Genomic DNA, 13033 nt, shown 5'->3' with positions numbered 1-13033 from the left:
CCTCATCACTTGCTCAGGAAGTCCTTTGTGTTTCTGCCTCTGAAATGTCTGAAAAGAGAGAAGCAGATTTTGTGCTTACTGTGGTTCTTATAAAATGGGCAATGTGTTTTTTGTAAAATACGTTGCAACTTTTTAGTATTTGCATCTAGTTTGGTTTGGAAGGGATCTTAAACACTGTCTAGTTCCAGCCCCGCCACCGTCAGCAGAATAGTTTCAGTTGTTTCAAATAAGTTATACAAAAAGACATTTTAAGGTGGGTTTAAAAGCTGTACCTCCATGTTACAGCATCTCCCCACTCTTCCTTTCTTTGCACTCTCATCGCCAGTGCTGCTACTTTTGATGTCTGCATGACTTGTTTCCTATTAGCTTCAAGAGCTGTATCCAGCTTCTAATGCTGCAAACCTTGTGGTTTGCGTGCCTCAGATTGAATCCCTCCTCTGCCCTTGTGATCCCTCCTTAGGATCTGTTCTTCCATCCGCTCCTCTTGTTGTGTCTGTTGTGCCTCCCTCGAGTTTTGGGGCCACGTTCATTTACCAAAGTCGTCGTTCCTCCTCTGTGAGATGATGTTGAATCTTTGATTCACAGTGAACGTCACTGGAGCTTTATTTGTGAGCTAAGCTCTTACTGGGGAGGCTGAGCTAATGAGGTTTGTTTTGATGAGTATTTTTGTTACTTCACACCAATTAGAAGGTGACATATAAGCTCTGTGGCAATTGATTACCTGGGGAAGGTCCTGGGGGCTGAGGGGCATGCTGAGCAGGTGGCAGTGCTGCCCCATCAGGAACAGGGTGATGGTCCCAGCCTGTGCTGTCCTTGTTCACAGTGTTTTAATTAAAGAGAGTTGAACTTAAAAATTTGTTTAAGAAGAAATGAAAACCTTTTAAAATTCTGGGTGTTGTAAGCAAAGATAACAAAGTGAAGATTCCTGCCTAGAGAACCGCCAGATACAGGGAAAAGCAAAAAGCTTTTGCCTGTTAATTTTTTTTCATTTAGTGGGGAGCAAAAAACATTCTAATAATTCGCAGGGATGTGCAGAGTATTTTCCTTTTATTAATGTATATTTATCACTTAGTTCAAATTGTAAACACACCAATTTTGTCCTTCTGGCTAATGACTCTGGGTATTGTTTGTGCTTTCTGCGTGCAGAAATTGTCCATATACCCTATGGTCTATTCCCTGTAGGAATAGGCATCATCAGGTTTACTTCCTTAGCCCTGCAAGACATTTTGTCTTATTCTACTTTTCCTAAGACATTTTTAAAGCTATTCAAAACATATATCCTTAAACTTACCACCTCAATATATAATGAGCTGTATTCAGCCATTCCAGTCGGAGTTTCTTGGTGGTTTCAAGGCTTGCTTTTGCCAGATTGGAAGAGCGGGTGTGAATGTTGTAGGCTGTGCCATAAATCAGGATCAGTTCACTTTTCTGCTGTGGTTTCATATATTCTGCTCCAAAAAGGCAGGAGTTCTGTAGCCTGTATTATGAAGTTGCTTATGATATACCAGATTGAGTAGTGTTTTGAGTGGAACAAAATCAGTGTTTTCTTAACCTTAGCTTCCTGTAACTATTCGTGGGTAATTAGGATAAAATGGACTTCAGATACAGGAATGAATATCTTGCCTTAGCGCAGCATTCCTCCCCTCCCACAGCCCCACGGTCCGGCTGTGTTCAGGGCTGTTCCTTACAAAGAGATGAGCTAATCTGCTTTGTAATATTATTGTTATGCAAACTCTTGCATGATACAAGCTTTCTTAAGTAATCCAGTGTTCAGTAGGACTGCAGTTGGCAAGCTTCTGATTCGAGAAGGGAGAGCTTTCAGTAGATAAGCCTTTTTTGACATGTGCATGCTGAGTGGGACAATTTAGGCAATCCTGTTTGCAGTTTACTTCTATGGAGTTATTTTCTAAAAATGTGAAGAGAAAATAAACTTGTGCTTCCTCCAACTAGTAAAGGCCACTCAGTATTTTGCACAGATCTGAGCATATAAAGGCAGAAGAGTATGATTTGTGTCTAACTCTTTATGCATCTCATGAGATTTCTATGGTAATATGAAGTGACTTTTTAACATTCAGTGCAGAGAAAAATGTTCCAAACTAAAGCTAATTTTTGTCTTTGAATGGACTTGGGGACCTGACAGCTGTATACACGCACATGAGCTGAATGCATCCTCGGACTTTTAATATATTTTCTGTCTCAGTAGAGAAACTCTTCCATTTAGAACCTCTTGCTCTTTACTTTAAATGACATTTTCCATTGTCTCCATTCCGGTAGCTTTTGTACGCTTTAAGGAGCTACAAAAGTCTTTAGACTTTCCACTTAAATGTTTACAAACTCAGTGTTTTTATTCACACGCTTTTGTGGTTGTTTTTCCCAATTTGTTGAACAGCTGAACCATCTTAGCCTTAGTACAAATGCATCAGTGCTGACTTCTGGATTCTCTTGCATGGGTTTAATGGCCAAATTTGTTAGTATTGATCTTGCACACAGCTGTTCATTCTGGAGCAGCCATGCAGGTGAGTGGAGAGAGGTGAGAATCAGACCCATGGCTTTCAGTAGTGCTGTGTGAGTGTGTAGGAGAAGAAAAACAGAGCTGGACTTGGCCACAGGTCTAACAGTAGAAACCTGCAGCCTATCTTTGGCCTGGCTGCCATCTCTTGGATGCCTGAACAGCACAGTGTGTCGGAGCTCAGTGAAATGAGTGGTGCCAATTTGCATTCTTCATTATAAATAAAAAAAAAGCCATGCTTTTTTTTCTGCTGACACCAATGTAGCCACGTAACAGCCTTAAGATGAAATATGATGCGCGTGTGAAGTATGTTTATAATGGAAATTTTAATTAAAAGACTGAATAGTCACCAAAGATGACAAGAGAGAAAGCATTTCTAAACTCATTGCCCATATCTTTTACTTAGCACACCAGGACCCGATGTGAGGCTGCCTTCAGCAGCATCTCACCCTGGGTGGTGAAATGAGGTTTCTGAAAGCACAGAACAGCCAGCTGAAGGCAGGTGGGCCAGATGCTGTGTGCCAGAGGTGTGGACAGGCCTGTGTCCCCTTGCCCACGATGCTGCCTTGGCCTTGGAATCGGTTTTAAATTGCTGATTTTAATCATTTAATCATAATTTTTGGATTTAATTGTAATTGCGTTTTCAGAGAGAGATTAATTCTCATTTAGGTGTGGGTAAGTGATTAAAAAAGATCTCCAGACTTAAGTTGCTGTTGTTAACCGCGTGCATAGGCTGCATGTGTATCAAAGCAATTACATAGTTGAATATACATCTAATCCTATTCCGAGTGTTTAGTGTTACCGTGTTAGAAACTGATAAATCACTTCTTTGCTGTGAGGGGATTTAGTTTTTTCCCTCGTGATTTCTGCCAAGATGGTGTTGGAAGGAGAATGAGATTCAATTATAAATGGAAATTCATTTCGGTGGTAGAAATCTAGCATTAAAAAATCTAGCATTAAAAAATGTGTTGTTATTACTGAAGATTCTGAGTGTGTTGGGTATCTCAAGGACAATTATCAGAACTTGTTTTATACCTGAGTCGTTCTGAGTTATTCAGTACAGGAGCATTCCTGCTAAGTTACCGCTCTCAAATAAATGGAATAAAGGGAATGGAAAATAAATATAAAGCTGCGTGCCTGCAAAAGCAACTCTTGTGGCCATAAGCTGGTTTAATTACTTCAGAAAGATGTCTGCAGTGGGCTGTCTGCTTATTTGCTTCAGTTCTTTCATTTGGCTTTCTTGGGGAAAAAAAAAAAGCTTTTAAAGTTTTGATTCTTCCAACTGATTGCTTCTTCAAGTTGTCATACTTTTATTTTGTAAAGTACTTAGAGGACAGGAAATGTATTTCAATTTTACACTGTTTTAATTCAGCCCTTTTATTCACGAATTAGTGCTGCTCCCATTTACTGTTTGTTTTTACCCCAACAATTGTCAAGAAGACCAGCAAGGCAGAAATCACCTTCCATTACCCCCTATGCCCAGAATTGAGCAAGTGCTGTTTTCAGAATGATGCTTGCTGCACGCTGCCTTGTTTTCTGCTCCAGAAACACAGCGTGGCTCCTTTGGCCTTGGAAAGACGTGGGTGCCTGCAAACCTGGCAGCAGGGCAGGTCTGCAGAGGATTGCTCAGCTCAGCCTTTGTGGCCCCGCACACGCTTGGTTCTGCTCCACCAGCAGTTTAACGTTTTGTCCTGTGCTACTGAATGGAGTGATTGGCTCCAACTCAGGAAAAGCACCCAGTTTGTCCTTCACCAAGCTGATATCATCCTGTAAGCCTCCTGGTGTTGGATTTCTGCTGCATTCAGGTGCCTTCCTGCAGTAGGAAATGTGCAGGGACTGTTTATCTGTAACGTCCTGTTGGGGATGCAGTGCGTTGAACTTAGTGGTCATCATTCCAAACCGTAACGAAAAAGAACTTAAATGAATTTAGTTTTTCACCATGTAGATGCTCAGCTGTTTTTTTCTTAGGCTGCATATTTTTGATTGATTTCGTATCTTTATTGATGTCTCAGAGCTTTGAAGGTCTCCTTGATACTGTACGTTGTTCAGCAGTAGGTGGCCTGACACAATGCCACTGGGTATTCTGCATTACTCTGGGTTTAGTAAGAGATAGCACATTTAATAATGTTATGTGGAAGAATTGTATCATTCTTGGACACAAAGCTGCATGTCAACTTTTTCAGGTGCTGCTCGTGAATCCTTCCCTGCTTTAAATCAAGTCCCCATTGAATTGCTGTTGTTTCTTGGATTCCTGCCTTTAATTAAATGCAAAGTGCTGCATAGTTCTGTGCTATTTGATAGTGTATCCTTATTAAATATAGATATGTTGGCTTCTGTAAATACCTGTAGACAGCCTCCAGCGCTGCCTGTAGCAAAATACTGAAATCTGAACTTCTTGCTTTTCTTTGTCTGATAGGAATTACTACTGAATTTTTCTGCTGCTGCTTAAAAACTTGGCATGCGTTTTTACAAAATAGAGCGAACTGAAGAAATTAGAGATGAAGTAAGATTGCCTGCATGAGAGACAGCCTGCAGGTTGTATGACAAAGAGAAAAGCGCCCAGCAGAAAATTCCTAGGGAAAAAGAAAGCAAAACAAAAGAACTCCCAACAAAATATCTGTCCCGGTGTGTCTGGGGCTCACGGTGGGCAGCAGGGCTGTGCTCACAGCTCCTGCTGGGAACCCCAAGTAAATCATTTCTGCTCTCTGTGCTTTTGCTTTTGTGGTGATTTCCACTGTGGTGGAAATCATGCTTTCTCTCACTCCCCTGGTGAATCACACTCTGCCTTCTGATTGACAGTTGCAAGGAATACAAGCAGTAACCAGGCTCCTCCTGTGTGCCTTTCTTTGCATCTCTCCTGTAGAGGTGCAGTCCAATTTGGGAGCCAGATTACAGGTGAAGAAATGGGTCATATTAGAAGACTCCTGTTGGCAGGGAAGAGCAATTTCACTTCTGTGAAATCCCATTTGCTACTACTAGATAGTAATCTTTTGAGTGCTTCTTGTCTGTCAATGTATGTAATGAAGGTCTAGCTTAAAACGCAAACACTTCTGAAATTGTATTTTCCTAATTACTTTACAAAATCACAGGCCATTATGGTAAATATTGCAGAAAGTTAAAGTCAGAAAACTGTAATCGAGGGCCTGACTGCTTCAGCAGTGCTATCTTTGCCTGTTGAGTCAGTTTCCCTGCTCTTGGGGAACAGGGAATGAGAACATAGACTATAATCCTATTTTAATTTTCAGACCGTACAAATCACAGAATCGTAGAATCACCGAAGTTGGTCACGGCCACTGAGATCATCCAGTTCAACCATCTGCCCACCACCAGTATTTCCCCACTAAACTGCGTCCCTCAGTACAACATCTAAATGCAAAGAGAGCCCTGTCTTTTCTTAACCATTGGTGAGATTTGCTGTAGTTTCTATCTGCAAGGACTGTATCGCCCTTCGCTGAACCAAAGCATGAGTCCCCATCAAATTTCCTCCCTGTACAATCTCCTCCCATATCCTCTGCCTGTTCTATCCTGACAGTGTTGTAGCACAGTGTGATGGTTTATGTGGTTGTGAACCAAAGGCAGAAATTAGTTCAAAAATTCAAAAAGCTTCCCCAGAGACCCCTTCTTGAAAGTTCCTTTTTAACCCAAGGATATCTAATCTGCATGTTTCTATCAATTAAATTTTGATTGCATATTTTTCTGATCTTTCTTTCAAGCTTTTTGAGTCCCTCAATAAACCAGCTGTTAAATATTTTATATCACAACAGTCAAATGAGAAGCACCAAAAATAGAATAACTTGGCTTAGAATTGGCTGTTTCTTTTAGACGTATATTCATCAAGCAGGATTGCCTGTCTTCATTTACAGGCTAATAGGGAATCTTCCCATGCTATTCCATGATTGTAGCCATAGGGCTTTCTTGCTGTGGCGTGATTTCCTTGCACACAGACAATATCCATTGTATTGTAGGCTGTCACAGTTGCTGGAATGGCTGCAGCGTAATCATTCTTATCATAGAATGCTGGTTTTATCTTAAATGCTTTCATCCTTTTATTTGCAAAACATAACTTCTTTATCTAGCCTGCATCAGCTTGGCTGTAGTTTATTTACACGTTTTCCAATTGCTCATATTGGGTAACTGAAATTGTTGCTGATGGCTTTGGCTAATGTTATGACTCAGATGCGTTTAGTCAAAGGTAGAATTTTGTTCTGTAGGATCCATGAACTTTGGGTGCAAGAATAATCTGGTAATTTCTTTTTTTCTTTCTGATTGCATAGTCCCATCCCGCTGGCATCCTCTCCAACCAACGATCTTGAGGGTAAATCAGTTTCCAAACAATAATATGAAGCAAGTAAGACATAATCTTGCATTGAGAAATCTAAAATAAACAAGAGGGAAGGCTTTCCCTGCTGTGAGGAAGGTGTCCATTGCATCTCTGAGGCCTTCCTCAGAGGTTGCTCCTTTATGGAAGCAGTTCCTAAAATAGAGGGGGATGCACAGATGGATCAGACCTGTTTTGCTTTGCAGCTCCGACCTGCTTCCACCCAAGTGGGATGGAAGGCGTTGTGCAACAGCATTGGCTACATTAAAAAATAAGTAATTCTAAATCCTATGATGGTTCTGTTTAGATTTTATAGACTGTGCTAAATGCTGTGTCTGCAGAATTCCATAAAAATTGATTTTTTTGTCTGTTTTTTCCTTTTTTTTTTTTTTTTTTTTTTTTGCTTCTTGAATATTAACCTTGCCCATAAATACTGTTCTTCTATGTATTTTCACTAGCGTTAATAAAAGCGTAAGATAAGACACCTCAAATGGATCTGTGGGCAGTTCTGTAGATTTTCAGTGAAATCATTTGTAATGTAGCGTGGGGAAAGGCAATTGCAGTTAGAAAACCAAAAATAAGTGGGCTGACCTTCAGAAATCTTAAGCACTGTGATTTCAATTGAAGGGCAAACTATTTAACACTGAGAGTCTTTAGAGTTTTTTAAAATGAAACGTTTTGGGGCTGAAATGGACTTCTTTGAAAAAGGGCCTTAGAAAAATGATAAATGGTGCTGCTAAAATATCTCATTAATTTTTTTGCTTGCCTCCTACAAAAGTTAGCACAAAGCACTTTCAGACGAGAGAATGTTTTGTATATATTCTCATTGTGTGTGTCACCAAGGTTCTAATAAATAATCCTTTTGCAAAATAAATTCCAGCCAAGCTAACGTGATCTCGTGTTTGGGTTTCGATCTGTACGACGGTCCTTTTTGCTTCCCTTGGCAAAGAGGTTTCTCTGCATTCAGAGATTGTTGTTTTTTTCCTCCATTCTTCTCCAGTATGCATGGATTTTTCCTTTCCTTTAAATGGAGCAGTAATTGGGATGATTTCGTTCATCCAGAATTGATTTTAAAGTAGGATCAGAGCCTCAGCATCCACTCAGGGCAGGTGCCTGGGGGCTCAGTTCTTCTTGCTGTCACTGTGTTGGATGGTAGATTTGGAGAGTTTGGGACCTGAGCTTTCTTGTCCAGGGACCAGGCTATTTAAAATGAGATGATTTACCCCTGCAGAAAAACAGCATTGCATGTGCTGTGTTACTGCAGGGAGTATCTGAATTTTTTCAGTGTTGTTATTGCTTGGGAGGATTATTTTATATTAAAATTTCCCTTTCTACAGATATCAAAGAGCCGTTTGAACATTTGGTACTTTATTGTAAAAATAATATAAGAAAATAACTACTTCTTGAGTATCTGTGAGCATCTCCAAATTTCCATTTAGAATGTATTTTCTGGAATTAGAAGTAAGTTTATGTTTAGGAATGACATCATCTTACGTACACTTCGTTGTCTGAATAATAATGCATTCTTTCTGAAGAAGAATTGGCGTCTTTGGTCTATTTTTCCCTTTTTCTGTTCTTCCTGGGTAATTCATGTATCTAACAAACTAAGGAAGGATGTGAAAGGGCCTTCAGTCTGAGCTTTCACACTGTTTCAGTGAATAAATAGCTAATAATCACGCGGGGCGATGGCAAGCCCTGTGTTGCCCTTGCAGTACTTGCTGTATTAATGTAGGTTTGCAATTACTCCTAAAGTTAAAATTGAAATTGATTTTTTGGGGGGGGAATTAGTTTTTCGGGTTTCTGTCTTTGCATTGCTTGGAGTGCTGTGCAGCAGAAGATGGCAACAGTCTTTGGATCCACGCGAAAATTGAAAATCAACTGAAGATTAAAATTTAAAACGTTGTTAGCTGTTGCTGAATAGCTAATAGGCAGCATTAAAAAAACACCTACAACAGAAATAATAAATAAAAAATTATACAATAATTGCAAATTTTTATTAGTGTTGTAATTAAGAGCGTGCTGGCTGCACGTGATACCTCAAAGCGATGCGAGTCGTATACTTTTCTGATAATAAGCATGTTTTCCTAACCAGCAAGGCATTTGTCCCATTTTAGCAGGTAGGATCCAAGAGAGAAGTGTTGTGTGAGTGGGCAGTGCATGTGAGTCATAGGATCACCAAGGTTAGAAAAGATCTCCAAGACCATCCAGTGCAACTGTCCACCTGCCACCAATATTTCCCACTAAACCATGTTCAACACCTACATGTTCTTGAACACCTCTAGGGTCGGTGACTCCAGCACTCCCTGGGCACCCATTCCAGCGCCTCGCCATTCTTCCAGAGAATATTTTCTTCATAATACCCATCCTGACCCCTCCTTGGTGCAACATGAGGCCATTCCTTCTCATCCTCTTGCCAGTTAATGGGAGAAGAGGCCAAACCTACGTTGCCAAAACTTCCTTTCAGGCAGTTGTAGAGAGTGAGAAGGTCAACCCTGAGCCTCGTCTCCACACTAAGCAATCCCAGTTCCCTCAGCTGTTATTTGTAAGAGCTGTGCTCCAGAGAAGGGAACAGTTCCATGCTAAAGAAGGAGAGTTTTGTGTTAGCAGGGTGGTACTAAGAAGAGGAGAAAGCTACGTTGTTGGAAATCAGAAATAACGATTAAATTGCTGAGGACCTCGAGGTGTTCTGATAGGAATCACTTCTGACATGAAAATGTTGAACAAGTTTCTGTAGTTGATTTTTTTGTATTTGCATTGTTATTTTTTTTTAATCATCATTTTAATGTGTTACAGAATTCCCTCATCTTCTTGTTTCATTTGTAATGCCAACCTTGTTTGTTATTCTGTGTTTATTCTTTCTGCTGCAAGCATTCCAGGTGATCAGCACGCTCTCCTGTTTCCATTTTCACACTCACAGTAGATGCAGGGTGTTGACTGACCACACATCAAACTTTCAGGTGTCCCTTGCAGTTCTCACCATTCAGGAATGATGGTTAAAGCTGTCTTTGGCTGCTGCTGTGTCTGAAAATGGATGTTAAAATGTGGATGGAAGTTCTATGGTTGCTCTACTTCCATTTTATCCTTATGCAGGGCTACCATGGTAATTTTCTTGGGTACAAAATTGGTCTTTTTGGCTGTTACAGATGCGTATATTACATTATACATCAAAAGGGTAGAGAAACACAAAAGTATGATCAAAGGTGTTGGAAGGCCATGGAAAGTACAAAAAAGCAGAGGTTGGATGTTTGCTGGTGGTTTACATGAAAAGAATTGTGCTTGTGAATGCGTGGATGATGTTTTCATGGGGAAGAAGTGAACATTTATGTCTTTGCCAAGCAATGGACTTCACAGATTCACTGGATGAATGAGCATCCATACAAAGGTACAGGGAGCAAAACCAAGGCTGCCTTGAGTTCTGCTGAGCGCTTAGGGACCGTCTCCAGGACCTGGTGGGGAGCCATGGGCTGAGTTACAGCTGGGCTGAAGGCTTCAGAAGTCAATTTAAAAACAGATAAGATTCAGTGGAACCTCACTTTGACTGATGACCTTATTAAGGAAGGAGGCCTTAATGTTGGCAGTTGAACATCTCCTTGCAGCATAAGCTCTTTCACAGTGCCTGTTACGTACTGTGCTGGTTATATGGCACCTTATCAGTTAATGGTTTTCTTTTGAGGTGATCCAGTCTGACTTACATTTCATAGTAGTAAACATTATCTTTTATACATCCACTGCTTCTATTCCTGCTGTAGCGTTGCATAAAGTTCTTTTGATGTCATAGAACAACAACTCTGCTGGCCCTTTCACATTTATCCGTTTGCATGTGCCTAAAGAACTCTCATCAGAGATGGTTACATAGTGTAGAAAAATAATGTTCTCACATGGGCAAAATCAGTTATGTAGGAGTTGAGCCATAAACTGGAGGACACAGGAGGAAAGCATATTGAAGGAGTGCTTATCTGGTGGAGTTCGGGGCATTGGAGAGTAAATAAGAGGGCTTATAATGCACACAGGTAACCTAATGTCATTTTGTATTTGATCTCAATTACTTGGGCTGCTGTAGCAATAAATACTCTAAATTGAGAATAATAAAGATCTTAAAAATAAACAACAAAAAGTCCGTGCTGTGCTTAGAAGGAATCAAAATGTACTGCGTGTTCTGTCCTGCTGTGCACGACGTAGGATGACCTTGAAGAGGGCACAGAAAGGTGAATTTACAGTTCCAGCGAACCGTATAGGCCATTATTTATTTTCTGAACAGTTCTCTTGATTTTTTTTTTATTTATTTTTTTTTCCAATGATGTTTTTCTTCATTAAAGATCAGAAAAAGCGTGGCTGTTATTGCCATAACCAGTCAACATGTTTTTAGCAGATAGCTGCAGGAGGAGTGTGAACCAGCAGAAATGTCACTTATGGGGTTGGGGTTTCCAGTAGCAAGAGAAGTGGTTTTTCATTACAAAAATATACTTTTGAGTCCTGATATGATGTTTTTATGAGCCAGGGAAAAAAGATTAAACTTTCCTCTTCACTTCTTACGTTTTCCATGACTTGAGAGAGAGAGGTTTGGCATTGCTGTCCCATTTCTCTGGAAGTTAGTGGGTTTAGGATTCTTTCTGTTAAGCATCCCATCTCAGAATGCCACTCAATAAATTAAAACTTGGGGTTAGGCTGTGATTCTCAATATAATGATTTTGAGAGATTTCTTCCTTGAGCATAGTATTGACTTCTCAAATGCAAATACTGATATCGTGTGATATTTTTGGCAGTAGTTATTACCTTCCAAAGCCTTTAATGCCTGAGCAGTTTTTATAAGAAGAATATGTTGCAAAATCTTCAGTGGAGATGGTAATAAAGCCATGAAACTGGACAGAGAAATATTTCAAGGGTTTTGTTGGTTTTCTTGCCAGGTTTTTGCATATCCAGTCATGAATTTAAATGATGCAATTCTATCAGCTGCATTATGGAGGGCTACCAGTGCTGTGTTCCGATGGCAAGTAGTGTATTGCCCTGTTTGCAATAACTGCTTATATTTTCGTTTCCCTAGGGAAGTTTTGTTGCCTGCATGACTGCCATTTTAAGGCAAATGGAGGACTATCACTACGCTCATTTAATCAAGACTTTTGGCAAGATGAGGTCGGATGTTGTGGTAAGTGTAACGTCCTTCATCTAGCCACAGTTAGTTTGTTTTTGTTGTAGCTTTTTTTTTTTTTCCTGTTACTGTTGTTGTTTTTTTAAATGCAGTTATGAAATGAGACAAAATGCTTCGAGTTACAAATGTGATATAAAATAATAAATAAAGCAGTGTGATGTTTTTGGAATTTGCAAAGGACCAAATTAACCTTCCTGCCACATGCAGGAATGCAGCTCATCTGTGGAGCTGTTCAGTACTTTCAAAGCAAGCTCTGGGACTTGGATTTAAAGTAATTAAAAGAAAGTATTAGGAAATAGTAATTCCAAGTCATTACTAAAAATCTGTTTTGTTTAAGGAGAGGGAAGGAAAAAAAAGCATGAGGAAGGGAACTTCCATCATTAAATCTCCCAGATGTCCCAATTTTGTTCATTTGTTTAAATAGCTTTTACTTGCAGACCTGCTAGCTTTAAAATTTATACAAAGCATTTTAACCTTAAAGGTGCCCTTAGTTGTTAAATAAGCAATAATAATTGAAATTCGTCTTCTCGGAGCCATTTGGTAGCCTAGCTAATCCTACAGCACAACTTAATTAGAGCATAATAGAAGAGAGCTTATAGCTAAGGAGAAAACTCTCTAATGACCTGAAACTATCATTGCCATATGGCAAGTGCACGCTGCAAAGTAGCTACCAAACTTGTTGGCTGAGATCCATCAATTAGCAGATGACCTGAAGTCTGATCAGCAGTGTTACGTGGCCCACTCTGCTGTTAGGGATTCTGTCAGGCATTTTAGGCAGCTTTCATCTGTGCTTTAATCTTTGCAGGGACCTTTATTTACATTTTCTTCTTCCTTCTGTACCCAGTGGAACAAAAACTACTGTCTTAGGTTTTGTTCTCTTTATTTCTGCTTCTGTTCTGAGAGGTTTGAGCTCTTTGCCCTGCGCCAGTTTTTCAGCTATGATGCCAGAGCCTCTGTTACTCAACATATTTGCACCTGATCTGGAAGAGTGAAATATGATGCTGTTGATTGAGAACAGTGAAGACAGAGTCCAATGCAAAGATCTGCAGAAGGACATCAT

The 13033-nt window shown here is 40.0% G+C and overlaps 1 protein-coding gene across 2 annotated transcripts in view; it reads left to right on the top strand.

Annotated features, from left to right (window-relative positions):
* DOCK1 (dedicator of cytokinesis 1) overlaps positions 1–13033 on the top strand; it is a 272410-nt gene that overhangs the window by 140329 nt on the left and 119048 nt on the right. For both annotated transcript variants that reach the window (XM_042817852.1, XM_042817851.1), the window contains exon 28: positions 11869–11970. In XM_042817852.1, coding sequence (XP_042673786.1) covers positions 11869–11970 — 102 coding nt within the window. The remainder of the gene's footprint in view (positions 1–11868; positions 11971–13033) is intronic.

The sequence above is a fragment of the Centrocercus urophasianus genome, unplaced genomic scaffold (genome assembly GCF_019232065.1).
Source record: "Centrocercus urophasianus isolate 14NV4802_14NV808 unplaced genomic scaffold, USGS_Curo_1.0 seq_17, whole genome shotgun sequence".
NCBI lineage: Eukaryota > Metazoa > Chordata > Aves > Galliformes > Phasianidae > Centrocercus > Centrocercus urophasianus.
Note: the sequence above shows the minus strand (reverse complement) of the source record. Positions and strands in the feature narration are given on the sequence as shown.